Consider the following 25,063-nt stretch of genomic DNA (forward strand, 5'->3'; position numbering starts at 1 on the left):
TCACATACGTGAACCACTCTTCACTTATCTTGTTCACAGCGTCACAGGTGGAGAGAACTATACTTCACTCGTGGTAGAAGACTGGTTTTACTTTCATTCTGAGTTAGCCTGTACTGAATCACAGCCTTTAACATACAACATATCAGCTCTACTTTAAACTCTGGCAAGACCACTGAATATAAACATGCGTTAAATCATTATGCTGATGCACAATACCTCTTTCATTAGACAGCAGCAGACTGGAAAAAAAACACACCATTTAAACTAAAACAAACTTCAGTTCAGATCTACTTCAGCAAGCCAAGGTCTTTTCTGTATGAAAAAAGTGTTGCAGTTAAGACTGAAGGGAGGGTAATGACCCAAAATGAAAACAAAACATAAAAAACAAACAACAAACAAAGTTTTTGTGATACGTTTGCTCTAAAAGCCGAATACTGAAATTAATTAAATAACTTAAGTTGATAAAATTACATTAAAAACAACAAAATACTTAACTACAAGACGACTAAATACTTAACTACAAGACGACTAAATACTTATTACTGACAAATAAACTCTCACTGAGGCCTGGGTCCAAACAGTGATTGAAACACTATCTGATTCTTGTTCAGCAATGCGCTCGACACATCCAGTAACAGTGAACATCCCATTTTTAGTCTTTCTGACTTATTTTTCTTCATTTTGTTCTGTGTAGTTGAGAAAGTCAGCTGCTCCTTCTTTTCATTCAGCCTCACATCTGATGTGAGAGTCCCAGACAAGAAGTTGCAGCCGAGTCTGCAGATTTATCAGCTTCCACTGAAGAGTTACGAAACATGACAGTTTTCCCAGTCCCGCTGCTCGTCATGTTTCTATTTAGCAAGTTCCAAAATCCACAATGTAATGTGCATTTGTGCTCATTAATAAAAGTGTTTACATCTAAGGAAAGAGGTCCTGGTAACGTGGTTCATTTATCCAAAGATGGTGTCTGATGATTAGAAGGATAGAGAATAATGTGAGAATAACAAAATTCTATATTTCTTCTAAAAGTCCTCATTTGCTTTTCTGTTTCATCTCTCTCTCTTGTATACCTGGCCATTCTCTTCACACAGTCCAGAATAATTCTTGGTTAACACTTTCCAATGCTGCTCCTGAACAATGACACTTGATGAACATCTGAAGGTTGTGTTTCAGTCGAAGCTCTCTGGTTTCTTGGGAGTCTCTGTGGCAGAGCCACTTATATCTGGTGCACAGTGCCAGACTCATTGAGATGAGTAGATACAAACAGCCACAGATTGTTGGTTGTTGCTGCAGCTGAGTAGCTTGTCTCTTTTCTTGTTATACTCTTAACATTCAGCCAGGACAGATGCTTCTCATTTGGCGTGGCGGTTCTTGGGTTGAGCCCCAGGGCTGGAGCAGGAGCCGAGATGTCGGCTGTGGTTCTTCCAGCGCTGGCGCAAGACAAAGTCGTAGTTGGCCGTCGTGCACATGGCGTAAAATACATTGGCTTTGTCGGGGATCTGTAGCTCTGAGGCAAAAAGAATGAAGGAATGAAGTAATAAAGTTGTGCAATTTAGTTTTTGTTTAATCCACCTGCCCTCAACCTGCACTGTTGACCTCTGTTTCACACTTTTCTACACTTCTCATAGTGGCAAGCTGAGTAATTTGGTGAAAGGTCTGATTTAGATTTCAGTAGAGGGAAGGATTAGCAATGGAAACAGGAGTGGTTGTGAGTTATACCTCTACTGAAAACATTATGTTTTGCAGATAATTGGCATCATGATTTATTAAAGACTGTTTTTAAAAAAAAATGTGTACAATGGATGTGCTGACATTTTTTGCTGATCAATTGCAGAGGCCAAAGTCTTTTCTGGAAGTAAATAATGATGTAACATGACATGATCTAGTGGTCATTTAGTCAGTTCCCACATAAGATTTATGACTTTCCATTACAATGACAATAAAGGTATTCTCATTCGGAGCATTCATAAAAGATCGGACTGCAAGAGGTGAGGCTGGAGGAGAAAATCACCTTTTCCATTGCTGAGCATCTGGTAGAGGTTGAAGTCATGGCAGCTGACATCCTCCATATTGTGTTTTTCGAGAGCCCTCTGAATCACCTGAGGCGTGTGATCCTGACTGGTCAGCTGGAGAGCAAACACACACAGCCAGATGTCAAAATACAACCAACATCCAGGACTCTAAATGTGACAGTTGATTATTCAGTAGCATTTTTTTTTAAAAACATTTGGGTATTTTTGTAGGTTTTATTTTAACAGATAACTGGGACTTTATTGAGACTGAGAAGATATCTTTTAATGATATACAGACATTTTAATAAGTCAGTAATTGTTTTTGTAATTTATTAAGCAAAACATTATAAATATTTGCTGATTCATCCTTTTGTATCCTTATAGTTGCTCTGGCAACTTGCAACACAACAATTATTATTTCAGACTTTTAAATACATTTACTGATTAAAGCAAAAACAGTTAATTATTGAATACCTATGAAAACAATAATTGTTAATTGCAGGATAATGCTGCTTTGCCTATATAAGTTAGAAACACATACGTTTTCTTTCCCTATATCGGGGTCAAGACAGGTCATTTGGCAATACCAGCTCCTCACTCTTCTGCTTTCTTTTTTTTTTGTTTTTCCTTCTGCTTTCCTTTTTTAGAACATGTCACATTAAGTTGACCAGTCTGTCTGATCTATGAATGTGCATCTACAGCAGATTACGAAACAATCCTCCTTACCAATATGCTTTTGTAGACGTTTCCATTGCTGTCACACTCCACACTGACCCTGATGATACACGAGTCAGCGACTTGTTTGTTGTAGACGGGTAGGGCGGGCTGAGCGCAGCAGCTGGAGGATGATGAGTCGGGGCTCAGTCCTAGGGAGGCGGAGCTGAGGTCCGGATGAGAGGAGCTGCAGGAGGAGCTGGAAAGACTCGGAGAGGAGGTGGACATGGCGATGGAGAAGTCCTCTGCTACGTTGTGGAGAGAGCCCGAGAGAGTCTGGGGGAGGGTGGGCAGAAAGAGGAGAAAATGTTAATATTAAGTTCCAGTATTTTGGATTAAGTGAATAAATAAGTACTTCAATCATTGTGTCTTTTTTTTTTTTTAAGTATATTTTTTCGGGCTTTTTTGCCTTTAATGTACAGGACAGTGGAGATAGACAGGAAACAGGCAGAGAGAGGGGGAATGACACGTAGGATAAGACCACTTGGCTCGAACCAGGGTCACCTGCAACGAGGACTATAGCCTCAACACATGGGGCGGGTGCTCTACCCGCTGAGCTATGCTCAACCCCCATTGTGTCTTTTTAATCCGTGTCATTGCATACACTCTGATCTGAAAGTTCTAATAAAATGACAAAAAGCAGGTTATGCCTAATAAGTGCAAGGGGGGGAAAAAAACTACATTTTAAATTTAATCTACTCATGTCTCTTTACTGACAAAGATCAGAAGAACAATGTCAGTTTCAGAGGCTGTCAGTGCTCAGACCTTCAGTTTGAGTCTGAGCGGAGAGGGCTGAGGGACGGAGAGATCCTCCATGTCTGAACTGCTGGAGCCAGAAGATGACACACTGATCTGGTCAGCGTGAGTCTTCCTGAGGGAGCTGTCACTGGCTGTCCTCAACCTGCACACACACACACACACATACACATAAATAAAAGCCAGTCTGGAGAAAGAATCAGCTCTCTGCAAACATGAAGTGCTACATGTTAACGGATGACTCCAGCATGGAGTGACATTTTTACCAATCGATTTGTTTTTTTGTTGTTTTTTTTGTCTGAACATTATTTACTTGTGCCAAGAATGTTACGTTTTGGGTGCAGTTTGGTTTAACAATGTTTAGGTTAAAAATATATTTCAATTAAATACGGTGTGAAGTTAAGTCTGCCTTTTAATGCAGATCTAGACTTAGAAGCAAATCAAAAACTTCAAAACTTTGGAACGAGGATTCACATCACAGCTGTCATTGTTGTAACAAGTCACCACAAATGTGTTACCAATGTTACAAGCTAGAGATTTTTGTCCAGACTTACGAGGCGAGCTTCTTGGTGAGTAGACGACTGCTCCATGTGTTAGGAGAGCTAGGACAGGGGTCAACTGGTGGCTCCAGTTCACGAGACAGCTCATAGCTTCAGAACAGAGAAAAAAGAAGCAGAGTCAGGAGGGTAAAACATGTTGCCAATATCTTTGAAAGGTCTTCACACTCACTTTATTGTCTTTACATTTTATGAGAGTGAAATTAGTGTGTCTCTCACCTCTCCTGGTCTGTGAGAAGAATGTGCGCCTGCAGCCAGGTAGTGATTTGAGGGTTGACTGGGAGATTGTAGTGGGAACAGGAAGCCTGAAGTTGCAGAATCTGAGACAGAACATCATACTCCTGCAATAGAAATAAATAAAAACAGTACATATTAATTCCTGGAACAGAAAGTGACAGCATATTACCATTTAAAACAATTATATTAATTCATGCAAGATACCACTAGGAGGAGACACCTACCCGTCTACGCTTCTCAAAGTTGATAAGCCCGCCCTTTAGAAAAGGGAAAGAACAACCAGTGTTAAACGTGGCATCATAAATATACTAAAAATAAAAAAAGTAGAAAACAAAAGATGGGTTTGTGGGTGTGAATTGTACTCACTTCCACAGTGTCAGTGAGTGCTGTATCCAGCATGGTGAGGGCTGTCAGGTAAGTGCCCAGGTAAGGTACAACACCACTGTTCAGGCTCTGGAGGACAAAAATCAAACAAACAGATTTATATTTTGAACATTACATTGACAAAAATAAACTAAAAATGCAGATATGCTATTAGAATGGTAAACATCTTATTGTTCAGCTATTGATCCTAATGCAATAGAAGAAAACTTGCGTGCCCAATCAAAAGAGGAAAAAACACAAGTCAATGAAAATAACAGAATATAGAAATGTACGCTAACAACTGGTAAAACAAGCCCATCACAGCGAATGTGGGGATATAAAACATTTTACACACAGCCACACCCACCTGAGTAAATTGTCTAACTGTGGGAAAACTACACCCACCTCAGGTTTTATATCCTTAACTTTGTGAGGGGGACTAATATCAGTCATGTGAGTTGTTAAGATCTGAAATTTTTCCATTAAATGTGCACAGTGAAAAGAAGAGGAAACTGATACTCTTGCAACGTTAAAATCATTTAACTTTTAGGGAAGCAGAATTGATGATCAAGGCAGAGCAAAATAGACTTCTGCCTTTTTTATTTTTAATGACCAAAAAAGCAGATACAATCACTTTATTTCTCTGGTTAAAACTGAAATGAGGAAATAAAAAAGGTAATTTCCAAAGAAATTAATGACATTATTTTTGTGTGACAGTGAGTCTTACCATCTGTTTGGACACAGGGCAGAGACGAGGTGACTTAGGGCTTGTAGTGGCGATGCCATCTGTCTGACTCCCATCCTGCAAAACAGACAACAATCCTGTCAGTGTTGATTAACAACATAACTGTTGTTCTCAGGGTGTCAATGTGAGAGTGCAGGTTATATAATTGTTCTTTTCAGGGTTGAGCACCTGTTGACAGGGTGCTGTTGGGTGTGGGAGGGTGCTGGCAGAGTGACAACTACGTGTTCAAAGGCTGTCACATCCAAATATTATTATGTTGTTAATGCTCTCAGATCTGAAGTGTGTGTGTACTAGGAGAATATCAAGACAGTACTAACTGCAAGACTCTTACTAACTGCTGATTGGTTTTGGTACCCAACTCTATTTGTGTTGGCCGCAAACAACAGCCTTTTTATTATTTTATAGAAACTGGGCTGCTGATAAAAACATTATCACTAAATACACAATCATATCGATTGTTTCTCACAAGGAGTGACTCACAGAACAAAGGAGACAGTCAAGTGGCAGGTAAACTGGAGACAAAACAGTCACTCAATCTTGTGATTTAGATTTAAAAAAACAAATTAGACCATAACACCATTATGAAGACAACCAATTAACTGACTATTATAGGCCCTTTGTAAACACTATACGGACTTCCTCATGTTAGTATAACACTTTTCACAGGTAAAGTCTTGTTACACAATGTAAAAAGACTCCTGCACTGCACTGCAATGAAGTAACCAGGTATTACTCTTGTTTCAGTACATTCAGTCATAAGGCAGAGCCCTTATGTGTAAGTCAAAAAGACACAGATAGTTACCTCTGCAAGGATCTCTCTGTTTGTTAACACGCAGTTCTCATCAGGAAAAGTCTCACATAGGTGGTCAAAGGTGGCCATGCTTTCCCTGAAACAAAACATATTCAATTTGTTGAAACATCTTTGTTCTGCATCTTTGTTTTGTTGCCTATCTTTGTTCTTTATGGACAATTTCAACTGCTATTTTTTATTTTGTGCCCAGAAACAAACATTTAGTATCTTGATAATGTTTGCTGACCTGCTGACAGCAGCCCAGGTCTTCTTTAGGCGATATACTGCGTTGGATTGCAGAGCTGACAGGATGGCCCACAAGGAGGAGAAATTCTTCAGCTCTTTGCATTCCTTCAGAGAAAATATTAAAAAATTCCTTTTGTTATGCTGCTTGTTTTGACAAATGTGGCATTCATTTATGGCAGTTGTTTTGAACATTTTTTAACCCTGACCTGTGCAATAGCGATCCACCTCTCGATGATGCGTTCTCTGTAGGTGCGGCTCGTGCGTGAGGGACGAGGTGAGTTTGGGGCAGTGGAGGGATACAGGAAGGTAGAGGAGGAGTTGGGTGATGAGTTCGGGGAGGAAGTGAAAGGGCTGGGGGTGGACGGGCAAAGGAGTGAAGTGATGACACGATTGGTGACAGCATTGAACTGGGAGATGGTGGCACGGACTGTGGGCGCCAGGTTTTGGTTCCCCTTCTTGTCACGCTGCGACCAGACGCATCCCAAGCAGTGGAACGGCACCACTTTGACAAACAGTTCCTGTCAAAAAGAGACGGAGGTAGCAAAGATAAACAACAAAAAACTACACAAAGAAAAGCTTTAGAGACCGAAAGTGGCACTGAAATTAAATATCAGATAATGAAACCTACAGCGTCCAATCTGGTCAACTGCTCCGCCACTTCTCTCGCTGGGAAGTCCATGACGTTGTGTCTGTCTTCCTCCTTAGAAGGCATCTCTCCTCCTTCCTCTTCATCTCTGCAGTCCTGCTGCAATGATTCACTGTTGTGCTCTGATGCAGACTGGTTGCAATCTGTCAAACGCAGTGAATCATAAATGACATATAAACAAGCTGCTGAGCAGGACACATGGACAGAAATGCAATGATGTGTCATCAAAGAGGTACATGACCCTCTAATCATCACGTTAACTATGATATACTATTGAGGACATTAATGTTGCTTAAGGATCATATATTTTCCTATGTCAGATAAGCAGCATAAGCAGTCCACAGGTCAGCGGAAGCTAACATGCTACTGTACAGCTATCTATCACAGTAAAGTTAAGGGGCAATTTAAGTGCTATGTACTGAAAGGCTCCTGTAATGTCTTAACCACCTTCCAGTTCATCACTGCATAAAAATCAAGAGCACATTTTTTGAATTAACATCTACAGTAACATTTTAAGTATGGGACGCAACAGAACAATCACATCTGCAGTCCCCCTCTACCTTGTTCCTGGAGCCTCTTGAGCAGGTTTTCTGCAGTTAGAGCCAAGCGCCTAAAGCAGAGGCGATGCCGCAAGTGGACACACAACAGCCGGAGGTCGTGATACTGAGGGGACTCATGGAAGTCTTCACTGTACTCCTCCAACCACAGCCGGATGACTGGGGGTAAGGTACTGAGGAGGTGATAAGGGAAAGAGTTAATGACAGTGTTAATACTTTAGGAGAAACATTAAAGTGAATATCTTTAGAATGTGTCAGACAATAGAGAAAAATAAAGTTTTAATTTGTCCCATAATTTGTTTAGATAAGTATTACTTAACACCTAAATGTGGCAAAAGAACATAAAGCTCTATTAAACCCAATTATCAAATCTAACTTTAGATTGCTGGCAAAACACAAACAAATGTGGCGTGACTGACTGCACTTACCTGCGTGGGCAGACGGTGTTATCCAGGTTGGCAATGAAGTCATCTCTGTTGAAAAAACAAACACATTTACCCATTAGCTGAATGTAAAATATATCACCACACAGACAGACAACATAGTGACCCAGTGGTGACAGAAAAGATCCTGTAAACAAGAAAGGATCACAGGGTTGATCCTCTCAAAGTGTCATCCTGCAGAAAATGTCCTTCAACACTCTGCTGACTGCAGGCACACTGTAGCCTTGAGTGTGAAGAGTAAACTGACAAATATCTCCCCTAGGGATCAATGATGACATCATATGAATATACATGCTGGCCATGTTCATCATTTTGGGATCATTGCCAGAGTTGATTAACAAGGTCCTTCTTTTCATGGCCAGAAAATGTGCTACAAAAAGATAAACAGGTCATAATTCATACAGAACTTATCAAGACACAGAGCAGGTGGTTTTCAATTTTACGACAGCAACAAAATATTACATCCTGTGCAAAACCTTGTGAGCCAAAGCGAAAAACACACTTCCTAGAGTGTCCTTAAACTGACCTCACTTAAAACTCACAGGAAGCCTGTTGTCACCAGCAGCAAAGATATGAGGGTGACTGTTTGACAAATAATATATCAAATCTGCAGCACTAATGGCCACAGCTCCACACAGGGAGCCATTAGCAGTGCATTCAGTAAAGGGTGAGAGATAGAGACAAAAGACCAGGAACCCTTTAAAGACGTATGCCTCTTTTTTTTGCGAAATAAAAATGAGGTTTTTGGAGCACAAATAACCAAGGAGGCTGTTTTAATGCAACCCTTTTAAAATGTATTAGTTGAAGCAGATGACTCATGCAGCTAATTCTTGAAATCAAATCTCAGTGAACAGTGAGTTCCCAGAGCTTCAGTCAGGTGAAGATGGCAGAGTGTTGCAGGGTGTAGAGGGCGTAGTCATGACTTCTTAAGAATGGAACAAAGGTACGTCTGCTTTGTTTGACTTGTGATGATAATACCCGTCATAGAAACTTGGACTGTGTCAACAGAGGAGTTTTCTTGTGAATAGCTGAAGGTATTAAATAACTGTCTCCTTTGAAAACATTTGAAAACCTGATTACGCATGTGTGCCACTTACATTTGTATACAGTGATGACCTACTTAAAAATAGCACCCCACTGCAATTACAAATAAGTTGAAAAGTAAACACTAAGCATCAAAACTTCTGAACAGTAGAGATGTCACTGAGAGGCTTTTAAAAAGTAGAGTTTTGCTTAAGCACAAAATATAGTTTTAAACTATCTTTGAAAAGAAGTTTGACATTTTAGGAAATATTCTTATTTGCAGAGAGATGAGAACATCGATACAACTCATATTAGTCCTATAAATATGAAGCTGCAGTGAGCAGCTGGTTGGTTAAGCTCATGCTAACTAAGCTGCTGCTGTAGCTTCACGTTTACCAGAAAGATGTGAGAGTGATTTTCTTATCTAATTCTCAGCAAGAAAATATAAGTGTGTATCTCAAAATGTCAAACTATTCCCTTAAAAACAGGTTCTCAATCATTTCTCAGTGTTAAACTTAGTAGTTCTCTCTGAGTGAAACAGCAGGATGTAAAATGTGGTCTTGTGGACCAGCTGACTGAGCCCACTTGTGTTTTTGTTAACATGTGTATCAGTTCAACAAAAGTTCCTATGTAGACAGTTTCTCACCTCTGAAACAGCAGCTCGATGAGGGTGCTGGTGGAGGTGAAGGCCCTGTAAGTGGAAAGGAACACAGGGAGGTAGTCGGGCTCCTGGTGCTCGGGGTCCAGCAGGTGGGTGACCAGACGCTCAAGAGTGGCGGCCTTCAACCTGCGCACCTTCACCGTGTGGTACTGGATGCAGCTGAAGGTTGTGGGGAGCTCAGCCGTATCTGAGCCCGGAAGAACAGGCTCTCTGCGCAGCGTGATGCCAAACACAGCTCCGTCCTCCTCCTCCTCTCCCCACTCCTGCACCGGGTCCTGCAGGTGAAAAGGCAAGGTCATCAAGATCTGGCAAGTAATTCTGTTTTCTTTGCAATACCATTTTCTGGAATTGTTTTTTTTTAAAAAAGGGAAATGTGCAGAAACATTTCACAACAAGATACTTTTTCAAGAAGTTCATGTTTTTCTGAATCTGCATGAATACTTGCACTGCAGAAAAGAAACATCTGTATGATTCCACACAGTTTCCTACACAGTCATGGAGCTCCTTCAATACTGCTACACTGAATTACTATGACAACTTTATATAACTGCAGCACATAACTCATGACAAATGCAATAAGCCTTGAGAGAGTTATTTAATTAAATAGCTTAAACTCAACGCCAATTAACCTCATTCCTGAGATTCTGCTTGTGACCTAGCCTTGAACTCTGACGCAGACTGACACCTGGTGACTAGAGCGATGATGATGATGATGATGATGAGGTGGAGAAGCATTCACTGACACACAGGGACAATTTAATGAATACACAGCTTGACCTGATTTTAGCTCTTGCCTAAGATACATAACTTGTTTACCATAACAGCAGCACCATGTTACCCCTCATTATCACATTAAATGTTAGACAACTGTAGAGAAACAATAAAAGTGGTCAGAGATCTAGGGTTTTAACTGCAACAAAGTATGTATGTTGAGCTGAGTTGTGGTGGACAAATTTAATATCAGTAATTATCAGAGCATTATCTCCACTGATGTTTTAAATACAGTAAAGTATCCACAATAACATGATCACTTTCTAGATTTAAATTGTTATTTACTTTGTTTTACTCAACAAAATCAATTTTCTAAACATATACCATGGGGAGAAATATTAAAAAATGTCAGACTGTGACAGATATGAGTCAATTTTTGCTACATTATATCATTAAGATTTACAACTGGGTTGATTTTTACTGATATTTCATGATATCTAAACTATTGTTTTTACAAAGTAGGATTTAGGTCTGTGATATATTTATATGTGGCATCATGACAACATTCCTAATCAAGAGTTTTACAGACAGATGAGGTGAACCAGTGAATAAAAGTGCAACTTGCAACAGCATTGTATAAAATTGTATGACAATGTCCCACATTTGCAATATGCTATTTCATGTCTTGCACGTATGCTCATGTTTTTGTTTTTTTTTTGCATTTCAAGTTCCATGCCAGCACATCCATAAAAATGTCATCATTTCGTAAATGTAAATGCAGCCTCAACGTGAAACACTGTTTAGATTCAAACAGCCCTCCAATTGTCAGTAACAAGTTAGAGCTAAGTCCCACACTCAGCCACGCTCTTCATTCAAGGTTATACAATAATATACAGAACTGTATAATAATGCAGCACAGTGTCAGTCAAAGTAAATGGGATCTAAAATTAGACAAGTACTGTAAGAGGTTGTTTACAAAATGAAGCATGATGATGACCATCATATACCACCATACCATAGTGTTCTCATCTCATCTACAACAACCAGTCAGTGCTGAGGAAAGAGGCTCTGTGACTGGTAGAAAACTCAGGTTATATGTAATCACAGTGTTACTGGATATATACACACATTAACACCTGATATCACATGACAGAAAACCAGACAAAAACCAGTGTGCTGCTAGAAAACAATGACTCACTGGTGGTGAATCAACACAGCCTGCATTCAATTAGACCATTATATATCGATAAGGTCGTCCTGGTAACCAGAGACAAGAGATAGAAAAGCAAATAAAAAAGTAAAACAATAATACAATTCTAATGACAGTTATATATCATATTATAGTGTTACCCGTCACCATGACACAGACGGTATTAATTATGAGGTTCATTTAACCTACCATCGATATTTGCCATTTTCCCATGTTTGTCTCGCGCTTGCAATAGAAGAAAGTGTTGGTAAACTCCCGCTGCTGTAGGTGACAGCAGCGCAGCACAGGTGCTGATTAAGGATTTAACTCCGTCCTCCGGCAGTTCACTTCAGTCTGAATTACATGTAAGAGTTTCATTTTTGAAAACGCAACAACAAGAGATACTATAAAGTTAAAAAAACAAACAAAAAAAGAGTCCAGTATCCACAAACAGGATGTGTGACAAAGGACGGACTATTAGAGAGTGAGCGGAGCAGCACAGTCAGGGAGGGGGTGAGCTGTCCTTCACCGGGCGGAGCTAATTGAACAGGTGGGGGCGTGGCTAATATTGCTGAACAATAAGATGATTGGTTCAATAGAATCATGTATTATGCTAATTTACTACATGAAGCTATGATTGGTAAACAGATCATTGATACAGCTGATGTTACTGCAATTAGTGGGCTATCATTAGCAGCACTACTGTAATAGTGGCAGCTGTAGAGCACAATAAGTAGTTAGAGTAATGGTAGCAGTACACAGAGATCCTAAAAAAAGCATCCACTTCATTGTCTTAAATTACCCAAAGACTGGAGGTTCCTCTTTTGATTTTCAAAACCATACTATTTAACTAAATGTAGAGTTTTTAGTAAGTAAAATATTTTGATCAAAAGTAAAAACACCAATTCTCATAAATGGTCCTTTCTTCAAAACTTTATTTAAGAATTGAAAATCATTGAGGTTTCCCTCATTTGTAATGATGAGTTTAAAAAAAACTGAACAATTGCACACTGATGTCAACCTGCAGGACTTGAAGCATAAAGCAGTAATTAGTGTTTAATAGGGTCCTGTGGTCCAACCTAGTATTGATATATAGATTGGTAAATGTCCAATAAGGGCTTTACAGAAGTGAAGCACACTAATTATAAAGGATGCCCATGCAGCGCTAAGTCTGTTATTTGAGCGCATAGTTTAAATGACATATTTTTCCTTTTCAGTAAAATCTTAAACATAGTAGTGTTAAAGTACAAGTATCAGTAATGCTCTACAACATGGAAATGCTCATATAACAGTTGCAAATCTCCATATTGCATTATGTCTTCTAACAACAGTCAAAATAAATAGCAATAATGATCATAGTAATTAAAGGTGAAAATTATAAGTGAAAAAATGTGTTTGCTTGTCATAAAATGTTGAACAGAAAGGTTATAAGGCTCTCTCATTCATGCTTTTGATGTGTGTGCAGAGCCAGTGCTGCCACTCAGATAAAAGCTGAAGGCTGGATAAACAAATGCCTTTCAGAGCTCTACAATATGTCTAGACATCAATACAGCCTCACTTTTTTTAAGCAGATAATGAGGGGTCACAAACTCATAACTATCCACTGTGATCATAGTAAGGCATCACGATGTGGGAAAGAGATTATGAGCCGTTTGATGCTTGACCCTTTAAAATGTCTAATGACTATTGGTTTCAGACATACTGCCTTATGAAGACCTACAAGTATTTTTTTCATGGTGCATTAATATGTGTAATAATGTGTAGGCAGCAACAATACACGCTTCATAAAAAGTGATTTTTGACTCTTTGTATCTAAACTTTTTTTCTCCATAGAAATGAGCAGCAAAGACAATACTGTGACATCTGGTGGCCAAACTATAAACATTTAAAAACAAAACAAAAAAAAAACTTTCAGTGAGTTCAATTTCCTCAAACTCTCTGTCTGGATCAAGAACAGGCCTGGCAGCTTTCATCTAGCTCCACATCCTCATTGAGAAAAAAAGTCTATTTTCCGATTCACCCAAACACAGGCAATAGCTTTTCCAGGAAGAGATTAAAAGCAAGATCATGAAGAAAAAGGTTCCGCTGCTAGTAGTGAGGAGCTGATATCAGGCCAACATCAACATGTGAGGAACAGGTGTATTTCAGAGCCGCTGTCTCTAAAGAATCCAGTTGGGACAGTTTTACTCGGCAACCTCTGGTTTATGTTTCTGCCCCGTGGTGTCATGGGCGTGGTGATGACATACCACATGAAACAGGTCAGATCAGATACGCAAAATAGCTTCACCTGTGTGACTGGAAGGAAGCTAAATTTCCAGAACAAAAGCTATAAATTATAAGCCTTTTGTACTACTGAAAACTCTACATTTCATTATATTTAGAGATAACTGACTGGCAGTGACACATTATAACATGGACGAGCAGAGCAGATGAGAGGCCTTCAATCAGGCTGTCCACTGCTCTTTATCCTCCAAGGGAAGAATGAGCTTTTTGTTTCTCTAATGAGTTTCTGCCTCTGAACTGAAAATCCACGTTTCCCCATCCCATCCAGTTCTTTTGTTTTTTGCTGAGGCTGAACAAAAGAGCCTCTTTGCAGTGCCAGGAAAGACCTCAATTAGTACTGATTAGACACGTGAGAAGAGGTGACAGGCAAGCAACAAGTGATAGGGTGTATACGAGATGGAGATGAAAAAAAAAAACACACTGGCTGAAGTTATATCCTCAAAACTTCACATGACCACACACGTTTTTTGGCTTGAAACACATACCCACAGGAATATACAATATACTTCCTGGAGAGTCAACTGGTTCCCTATTAGTGTCACTACACAGCTGCTGGTAATGGTGACGTCCAGAGTGAAAAAATGTTGAGCAGAATGAGAACAATAGCAGAAATTCCCACCTGACACTGACCTGATGTTTGACGGCTGCTACGTCACAGATTCAGTATCTGTACGTGAAGTCAAGTCAGCCCTAATAACTCAACTCAAACACATCAGAAGAAACTAAAATCTAATATGAAATCTAATCTGGGAAAGAGTTCATTCAAATAATCATTTTTAAAATTGTAAATTGAGATATCTACCACTTTAAATAACACTATACTTAAAGGTTGACAGGAGATTGGATATTGGTATACTTTAAAAAAGGACACAAAAACACAGCATGACCTTTTTTTGCAAAATGAAAAGTTTGGGAAAAAAACAACAACAACAAAAAAACTGAAACATCTGTTTAAGCAGTGTTGAGTAATTCAGGACAGTCCTTTCCCTCAGAACAATATAAAATCATGTGGAAATTCTTCTGCTTTTGTTTAAGACATACCGAAACTGGAGCTATTAATATGATATTGAGCATTACTGCTGGTCCACACAGTGCAAGTACACATTGAATTATTGCGTTGAAATTAAATATCACTATAGATTTGACGATTAATGGATCTGACAGCAAACTAATCTTTTAAGTCGTTTGCTGGTTCTACATTCAACAGTAAATCTTAACTGCTTTTATTTGTTTCATATTGTAAGTTGAGTATCTTTGGGTTTTGGATTGTTGGTCAGAGAAAAGCAATTTGAAGATGTAACCTCAGAATTTAAAGGTATTATATAAAATGCAGTATGAAAAAGTGACAATGACACAATCTAAAACCTGCACAGACTACAGAAATCTTGTATAGTTATTATAATAACCAAATGAGAGGTGCCTTTTAATGCCATATCAATATGTAACACACTCCTTACATGAGCTTTGCAAGTTTATTATAGGGATGTGTGTTGATGCTTTGACTTTAATAACTATAACTAACTATAACTGTAATGACAAAATATTCCATAACTCCTGAACCTAGTTGAAGTATTGATATGAAACTATAAAATACAACCAAAACCTGTCAGGTAAGAAACTGCAGCATATCATAACATTTTAGAAATCCAGCTCATCTGTTCCAGCTCACCTCACTCTGTCCATCAGTATCCAATAACTGGAAGCTTCTCAGCCACACGCCGGGCTCCGTGTCCGTGTGGATGTCCACGCAGTGACTCTGCCTCAGCCACAGCAACCTCTTCATCCTGCCCACCTTGGAGCGGAGGCTGCGGGACTCCCCTCCATCACCGCCTCCACACATGGGAAGAATGGTTCTCATCTTCCTCTATGTGTCACGCTACAGGCCCACACGCACGCACACCTCGTCAGATCTCTCCCACACCTGATGCCTCATCTGTGTCAAGAGAGAGGAGAATCGATCAGGCACGTTAACCTCACTGAATCTCTCTTATTAAAAATGTTAATCCTAATAATGAAAAGCAGCATCCATGTCAGCAGGTTTAGTTTAAAAAGCTCCTGCTGTGCAGCCATTAAACAATGAACTTCCTCAAACAAAGATTGGTGTGAAAAGAAACTGGGTCCGCGTAGTTGAATATGAGAATTAAAAAATCTTGATTAGGTTTACCGTGTTAGAACAGAGAAAGGATTTAAGTTTTCAGCGTAACAACACAGTGACATAAATCATGATAAACTATAATCCTTCATGACAAGCACGTAAATCCCCAAAACAAACAAGCTCAACCAACACAGATTAAAATCTATGAGTTCTATCTTTAACAGCTTGAGGAATCTTCTCTAGCAGAAACTCAACCTTATACCTGGTAAGAACTAAATGTGTACCTTAGTATTCTTTATAGTGTACATTTGACATATTTTTTACAAGAGGTTCATTTATAAAATCCTTAAAAATGATTCATGATCACAATATGAAAAAAAAAAATCAATGAATATATGAAAACTGTGATTAGATACAGAACATATATAACTTAGATGATCGACACAACCATAAAATACATTCCTTGTAGGTACAACATTCAGTAACATGTTCAATTCACAAATAATCATGAACTGATATTTATTCTACAGCATCCCAGAGAAAAATCTTTTTTTCTATCTCACTAAATATGATCCTAAGAAAAGATAATGTTACTTACTGTAAACTTGCTTATCTGGAATCCTGATGAAGAGCATATTTAGAGCTGCATTTGCCCAGCAGGCAGCACTTGTAGAGACAGTGTGAAACTGAGCACTGATTGTTCTTTGTGTTAGTGGGTGGATGATGCTCTGCGCGCATGTGTGTCAGTATGTGTGTGTCAGTGTGTGTGTGTGTGTGTGTGTGTGTGTGTGTTGGAAAGGCCTCCTCCCTGTGTGTCTGTAGCCTACTGAGTGTCTGTAATCAAGTCCCATTTAAATTGTATTTCTCCTCCCATCATTCCAGTTCACTGACCCCCACATTAGAATAAACCCTCCTACCCTAATTGTCACTTTGATCATACAATCAGCTTAAGGAAAGGAATATTTTCAGGGTACACATTGCGTTAATTGAAACTCGTCTGATTACTATGAGGAAAGTTTGCTAATGAGCTGCGTTCATATTTCTTACCTGCTGTTGGGTTGCAGTGCAGTTAATAGGTGAGCGTATGAAAGCGTGACATGGACACGATGTAAAGCCCACACATACTGCACATTCATGGTTAATTGAAGGCCTGCTGGCAGGAGATGTTGAGGAAAGCCACTCACGCTGCTGGCAGCTGTTCAAACTCTGAAGCAGGAAGCGCAGGCCCGCCTCTGCTGATTACTGATTGGTCGATCGGTTAAAAAAACACCAATAAAATACGTGCTGATCACTTGTTACTGGTTTCCGGTTATTTCTGGATAAGTTGATATTCTGCCCAACATGAGCTCCTAAACTAGATTTCTATAACTGTCTGATTAAATTAAAGTGTTTTGTGTTGTGTTTAATAGTTTTAATAGTTTAGTTTAGTATTGAATGATCTGCACAGACATCTCAGTGGAGAGTTTTATTGCTTTACTTCATATTTGTTGGAATGGAAGAAGTTAAATTTATAAAGACAAATTCATGAGGTGAAGATAACAGCAGGGAAAAGGGCACAGATTATCACAAGAAATCAAACTGTCTCTCACAACAGGCAAGTGACAGCTGTATCAAATATGTTGGCCTTCAAAAAAATATATTAGTCACTGGTTACTCTGAATTTTACAGGTAATTTCCCTCAGTTTAAAAATATACTAAACTACTGATTAAGAACATGGGTTTAGATAGAAGAGCAGATATCTGATGTTAACTGTCAAGGACAATATTAGTAAGTGAATATGACATGAAACCTTCTACAGATAAGATAACAATCACTACTGCTCTAATTTTAGGCTTGTGCAGACACACACATACACAGGAGCACATTACTCTTATGATTAAATGGGTTGGCCAAAGGGTTAAAAGTTGTCTGTCTGGTTATTTTCTGTAAGTCATTCATTTGCTGCTGCTGTAGTAACCAGGTGTGACAAAGTAATCATTGTCATACACACAACTAAAGAGAGCAACACACTGAGGTCTTATTTTTTGGTATGAAGAATTATTGCTCTGCTGATAACTCTATGATAGAACAAAACAATCCACCTGACATGCAAGAGCTAGCTCTACCAACAGTAAAGCTTTTAGAGAACGAGGCAGAACAATTGTTGAGATGCTGAACATAGCAGATCTAGTTCAGGAGTTTGTGCTACATGTGTCCAAACAGGGAAGGTTTAGCCTGCAGCTCTGTATCATATTTTATACTGGGACTAATCGTGTCTTTAGTTTGATGTAATTCAGCCATGAATGAAAGCACGGTTTGTCACAGGTGTTGGTTTTCAGTGCATTGTGTATGTAAGACAAAAGCCATTATATTCAACATGGAGGACAATGGTAGAGAAAACCTTTAAGCACATGTTACATATTCCTCTCACATACTGTTACAGCCTTTTATGGTTAAAAAAAAAAAAAAAGTGGAAGAAATGTTTTGACTGTTTTTGTCATCCTCCCAGTAAAAGGGTGGAGAAACAAGTGTTGGTGCAACAGTGACATATGCCAGAGAACATTACTGTTGTCAAAACAAACTCAACTTTATAACAAGTAACTTGCTTTAAAGACACAAACATATCTATTCCTGTATATGAACTACTAATACTACTGTGTACATCTTCCAACATGTCTGAAAATCTATTTTTATTTGCCAATGATGTACTTAAAATTTACCATTATTTATAGCTCCTGCTAACACACAGTGATGACATCAGGATTCAATGGATAAATATAGAAATATTGGAGGACCGAGATATTTATTGTCTCTTTGTCCTAAACCTGAGTTCATTTGACATGAAAACCAGATTGTGAGTGTCTTCTCTTCACAGACTGTAGGGTTGGATCAGAACTTGCCCTTCTTCTTCCAGGGCTTTTTCTTGGACTTGGAGTCAATGATCAGCTGAGACTGGCGCTTCAGTGCCTCGCGCGAGATGATGTCAACCTCATCCTCTTCACTCTCGTCCTCTGAGACACAAACAGTGAAAGTTCGAAACAAAGAAAATTGTAGACTCTGTGTGTGTGTGTGTGTGTGTGTGTGTGGCTGCCCAACTCACCGTTGTCAAAGAGGTCCAGTTTTTGGTTCTCGGGCAGCTTGACACGTGTGTTGTAAGCTGGCAGTTTCCCTTCAATCCGGACGAAGAACTGTGCAGCACACAGACACATTAAAAACGTTCAGTGGTTACAGACTCTATTTCTGTAAATGTAATATTTATATGATTTTTTTTAAATCTATGAAATCCCCTATTTGCCATAAAATCTGAATTTATTTAGGTCTATTTTTATGGTTTTTGCTTCAGTTTACTGACAACATTATAATACACTCTAATCTTTAGACTTTGTTAGGGACAGACAGATACAGTCCTGGACCTATTACCATCGTTGTCCCTGGTGTTTAAAATTGAATGAGACCTCTAACAGATATGATGACCAGTCTTAGACTGGTCTTTTCCAGCCTGTCGTTCTCCGTTATGATAGAGGTGCAGGTCATTTGACAGCCAAGCATATTCAGACAGGCAAACACTGCCACACTGATTTTAAAATTATCAGCTCAGAGTTGCGTCAGTTAGAAAGATTATGCCTTCTAAAAATGTATGTGAGGGTAAAGCAGTCAATGTCATTAGTGAATGGCAGGCAGACTGTTGCGTGTTTCCTCTGGTACACTCTGATATTCTGTGTTCTCAAACAGAGAAGGTGCTATCGAGCGTTAATAATCAAGAACAAACACTTCAGGTGGCTCTAATGCCTGATTTTCCATTTAGATAATATGCAAGCACAGCAGCACACTTGGCCATGCTGCGTTCATTACTATTATTCTGTACTGTGGGTTTAAATAAGAGTCTGACATGCTTCATTGTGTATCTTGACAGCACTCATTGTCACCTGGTTCAAAGTTCAAGCTGATACACAGCTCCGGCAGAGGAGACTGCTCACTGATTCTCGGAATCAAATGTCAATATTTAAAAAGACATTCCAAACTAACTAGTTTTTGAAGGATGTTCCCAAACAATTTCCTTTCATCAGCCACAGACATGTTTACTAGCGTCAATATGTTGGCCACATATTTGCATTCATAGTACCTCTCAAATGCCAACATTCTCTGATAATGAATGCAAACTGTACAATATGACTCAACTAATGATCGACCTGTGCCCCTCCCACACACCTGTCACTAGAGTACGCAATGTTCTAACTAAGATCACAACCTGTATTTCAAACCACTGGTTAAGTGTTGTTGTGTTCATCTCACCTCCTCTTCCTCCATCTCCTTCATAATCGCTCCCTGATCCTTTCCTTGAAGCTCCTCTTGGAGTATCTGCAGCTTCTTCTCACACTGGTTGATCAGCTCCACCACAAACTCATCGGAGTCTGGAGACACCTCAGCCACAATGTCCTCACTCTGGAGGGAGAACAGAGAAATGGCCAGAAAAGTTCAGAAATAAAGAAATGAAGTCATAGTTAAACCTCATAGTTTTACAGTTTTTACCAGCGTGATGTGCTGAAGTTTGTCTGCAAGGTGCTCCCCTCCGGCTCGGACGGTATTGAGGGTTTTAACAAGCCAATCCAGGTTCTCTTTAGCGGAATCACACCTCTGCTGTTCAGCCTCCAGTTGTTGCTCACACTCCTCCAACATCTGCTGGTCACTAATTCAACCACAGAGGAAAAAGCTTTCAGAATAAACATTAATATAGTTCATCATTGGCCACATAGACCATGAGGGTGGTAGGTGAGTTGTAGAGCAGGAGGTCATTAGATTCTTCTTTTATTGTCTTAAATTTGACAGTACACATAATTTAGGGTGACTGACATTACCGCCATAGCTCTCTGTACAGCTACAGTAGATTCACAATAAATTCAATAGATACAGATAGTGACAGATAGTCAGTACCTAAATTCATATGATGAAACTATTCTGGGATGATTCTATATTTTTTAAATAAACTGTATTCTCATCATATTTTGTATATTGTATGAAAATATGGATTTAAGGCCTCTTTGTAATGTCTTTGTTTGTTTGGGCATCTCACCTGGAGAGTTTAGCCTCCCCAGAGTATCTCATCTCCTGGAACTGTTGGTATAAGAGCTCCTTCTGCTCCTTTAACTGCAGCAACACCTTCTCATTCTCTTCTTTCAGCTTCTCCAGATGTTGGTGTGTCTCCTTCTGTGAGATAAAACGCTCCACTATCTCCTACACACATAACAAATGAAGAAATGTGCGGATATATAAACACTAATAGTCACCACATAAAATATGCATGTAAAGTATGGGCATATGAAGCAGTGAATCCCTCTCTTTTCACATTCATACCTGTATATTTGTGACTCCCGTGGCCTCCTTGATCCGTTGGAAGGCCTCCTCAAAAGTAGAGATGGTTTTCTCCTCTTCACCTGCCATCCTGGTGGTGCTGCGCTGGGCCTCACTGCTCAGCTCATCTGGCTGCATGGCAGCTCTCTGAGCCTGCAGGGAGCAAAGTTTATGACCATTTCAACCATAAATTATATTTTCACAGAGAATATCACACGTTTGAATAAAGTTTTATTTTGACCAAATATAAGATAGTAAAGGTGGTGACTGCTTTTGAAGCCCTTCTGTAGTCATGTATGATGATGTCATTCAGGTACTTGAATGTTCAATCATAAGTTCACATGGCCAACAAGAATGCTTATGTGGGTGATCAAAAGAGGAAACACCACCACAATCAGACACACAGTATAAACCTCTATTTTTATCTCACCCTTCTGTCGACTTTCTCAGCCTGGGCCTTACGCTCCTCAACCTTTTTCCTGTAGCTTGCTATAATACGCTCTCTGTCTTTGCGCTCCTTGTAGAGCAGTTCCTCCTGCTGCTGTAACTCGGCCTGGAAAGGAATAAGAAAAGGAAATGAAAGTGTGAAGGAGTCATGGAAACAATGAAAGGAGAGAAAAAAACAAAGTGAGACAAACACTATTACAATCCAGAATTTAAAGTCAGTACAGAGGTTTAACATTTCTTTTGGCTTAGAAGACTCCGTAATCAAACACAGTAGCTTTTGGCAGTATTTCTGCCTCTTGGCAGTTATGTATCTCTATTTGTGGCTGTGCAACTTTAGCAGGAACTTTAGTACCAGAACAGAAAATATGAGAAAAAAAAATTCTCACTAATATTCTCCTTTGTAATTCTGATAAAAGGACACAGCTACATTAAATAAACAATGAATTACCCCCTGTAGTGTTTGTACAAGAGATGCATTTAACTAATATCAGTAGTGATAGTAAAGACGGACTTGTGACATGAACTGCATGTTGTAATTTCATGGCTGAGGAGGCTGCAGGTCACCTTAGCACTTTCTTTAGAGAGCTGGGCTTCGCTGTTCATGACCTGCAGGCTGTGAAGTTCTTCTCTGTTCTTCAAGATTTCTGCTTCAAGACTATCCAGTTGGCCCTGGAAAGTCAGACTCTCCTCCTGAGAGAGACAGAGTGGAAGCATGGGCAATAGAGGGAAAATTATGGTTTGACACTGTCCACTGGTGGGAATATTTGGCCAAAATTCAAAAATCATTCTCCTGAATGCAAAAATGACGGGTGAGTTAAAAAGGTAAAATGAGGCCTTGGACAGGAAGTACTGTACTCAGTGTGGAAGTCTCACTTTACGTTTACATAACACAAACACAGAATCCCTTATCAAAGGTAAAACAAAGTGTCGGCCACCATCACAGGCCATTAACCTGCAGAGCACTGTAAACCATCCATTGTTTCTGCATACCAAACAAATGTACAAAACACAAATGGCATAAAAGTGCTTTTCACTCTCATAAGGGTATGTAGTGCACCATGCAGTTAAATTTAATTATGCTGAGGTTAAAAAGCAAACATGTGTTTTGGGCTAACCTGCATGTGACTTTTGAGTTTCAGATAGTTTGTCATGATGGTCTCAGCTTCTTCGCATTTAAAATGGGTTTTCTCCAAGTTGTTCTCCAGTGCCCGCAATTTCTGAAGACACAGATATAGAAAGCATTGTTCACAAAGTTTTATCTGAGTGCATCAAGTGAACACCAAGTAAAAATAACAGTTACGATTATCATGTTTTGCTGATCCCTACGTGAGCCTGACGTTACTACCATGGCATCTTCCTCTCTTTTCCGAGCCCGGACGTCAGCAGACTGTGCTCCGCTGCTGCCTTCTGGTTTCATTCTCTGGTACTCCATCTTCATCTCCTCCAGGTGGCGTTGGTAGGTCTGGGTAGTGTGTTTTAGGACATTGAGACGCTTCATCTTAGAGAGCACCCTCTGGTCCAGTGTTGAAATGGCCGCCTGAGAAAAGGGCAATGACATTTGGACTCTATTAACCATGAACAGTAAGAATAAATGTGCTGCTGTCTTTAATATTCATGCTCCTTCCTCTCACCTTCCCTGACATGTTGCGGTAAGCATCTTTCTCCAAGCCTCTGTTGTGAAAGGCCACTTTGATAATGTGTTCATCACCCTGGGAGGCAAAGTGAACAAGCTTTTAACTGCCATGAGACTCAGATATGATCAGTTTTAGCGTTTCTTTTAGATAAATAAGGACAAAACACAAAACTGAACCTGTACTATGCAGTTAACTTACAGCATTAGCGTCTGCCACCTTTCTATACAGCCTCTTGTTCTCATGCCTCAGCTGACGGATGGACTCTCTGTTCTTCTTGATGGTGGACTGAGAGCTCTCATAGTATGCAGCTCTGTCGCCCTCTGGTGGACACATTTCATTATTACATCAATAATACACGATAGGTCAATAACTTAACTACCCCTAATAATAAAGTTGCCAGCTGCTTCTGTTGGATTTCTGTTGGTTATGAGTTTATACTGACATGGTTAAAATAACTTAACGTCAACTATCCGATAAAAACTAGCTTCAACAACAGTTACATTGAGCATGGACTCAAAACGAAAGCCAGACTAGTATGAAATAAACTTACCCAAAAGTTGAATTTTACGCTGCATCTCCGCAATTTGGTCATGCAGCGGAGGTTTAAATGTGTCGGCAGTGAACGGCATTTTAGTAGTTGTTAATGTTGTTCACATTTAGCAGAGAGAAATATGCCAACAGTCAGCTAGCCTCAACTCACCGAAGACCCAGTGTTGCCTAGCAACCTGTACACTTACCAACAGCGCGAGGCTCATAGGTTCATATGATATTAACCCTGTCTCTGCTGGGCTGCTGCTGCTGCTGCTTATGAAAAATATACACTGGACCTTCAGTCTCATAGACAGTGGCTGTGGCAACAGAGACCTAGGTCAGTAGGCCTGTATCTATTCTCATCATTTCTTTTAGTCATACTTTTTTTTATTGTTTCCTTTAAAGCAGTGACATATCAAATGCACTGTGTACATCTGATATCATAACGAAAGTTATATAAAAATATAATGAAAGAGACATTCAAAACATGGACGTTAAACGACATAAGCAGGTAAACCAAGAACAGAAAAAAAGAGAGAAAAATTCAAAAATAGATTTAAAAAATAAAAAATAAATATATATAGGCTATAAATAAATAAAAAATGTACACGCATACATATACACACATATATACATGTATATAAAATACTAAAATAAATGAATGAATGAAAGAAAATAAAGATAATTAAATGGATAGAGATAAATATACATATACATATAGACATGTATTATTAATAATAATTATAATAAACATTAGAAAATAAAAACTACAAACAAAAGGTCTGTATGGACAATATGCTTAATGCAAAAACTCAACATTAGATGAGATTTAACAAAGCCACACAGGAGATAATGTTTTGTATTAACAGATGAGCCCTCCGTAATGAGTAAAAAGAGTGCACTTTTTTGTCAGGCTCCAAAAAAATATGACACAAGACTTAACCCATTGTTTTGATGTTGATAGTTAGCATCACTTTCAGAAACCTAGTATGTCCAAAAATAAAATATGGTGATACAAACTTCGAAGCAGTGTTCCTATTGGAATAAAATAAAAGTTGATACAAAAAACTTAAGTCTCATAATTGACTGTTTCATTT

General features: G+C 39.1%; 2 protein-coding genes across 2 annotated transcripts; both read right to left on the bottom strand.

Annotated features, from left to right (window-relative positions):
- Nucleotides 1–821: 821 nt before the first annotated feature.
- Nucleotides 822–15,788, bottom strand: rgl3a (ral guanine nucleotide dissociation stimulator-like 3a). Its single transcript, XM_053333412.1, is given in 17 exon segments — nt 822–1,504; nt 2,009–2,123; nt 2,736–2,999; nt 3,489–3,624; nt 4,034–4,129; nt 4,256–4,377; nt 4,498–4,530; nt 4,640–4,733; nt 5,368–5,438; nt 6,184–6,268; nt 6,419–6,522; nt 6,624–6,935; nt 7,046–7,248; nt 7,567–7,793; nt 8,049–8,093; nt 9,733–10,022; nt 15,600–15,788. Coding segments are annotated over 17 exon segments (2,541 nt in total). The 3' UTR covers nt 822–1,349.
- Nucleotides 15,789–18,874: 3,086 nt separating this feature from the next.
- On the bottom strand, nt 18,875–24,064 carry odad3 (outer dynein arm docking complex subunit 3). Its single transcript, XM_053333492.1, has 13 exons — nt 23,986–24,064; nt 23,643–23,755; nt 23,433–23,510; nt 23,147–23,338; nt 22,917–23,018; nt 22,366–22,491; nt 21,785–21,907; nt 21,358–21,507; nt 21,077–21,237; nt 20,527–20,692; nt 20,299–20,448; nt 19,106–19,193; nt 18,875–19,016 (listed from the first exon to the last, which is right to left on the bottom strand). The coding sequence occupies exons 1-13, from the start codon at nt 24,062–24,064 to the stop codon at nt 18,895–18,897; spliced, it is 1,650 nt and encodes a 549-aa protein (XP_053189467.1). The 3' UTR covers nt 18,875–18,894.
- Between the last annotated feature and the right edge of the window lie 999 nt (nt 24,065–25,063).

This window comes from Scomber japonicus, chromosome 2 (genome assembly GCF_027409825.1).
Source record: "Scomber japonicus isolate fScoJap1 chromosome 2, fScoJap1.pri, whole genome shotgun sequence".
Taxonomy (NCBI): Eukaryota; Metazoa; Chordata; class Actinopteri; order Scombriformes; family Scombridae; genus Scomber; species Scomber japonicus.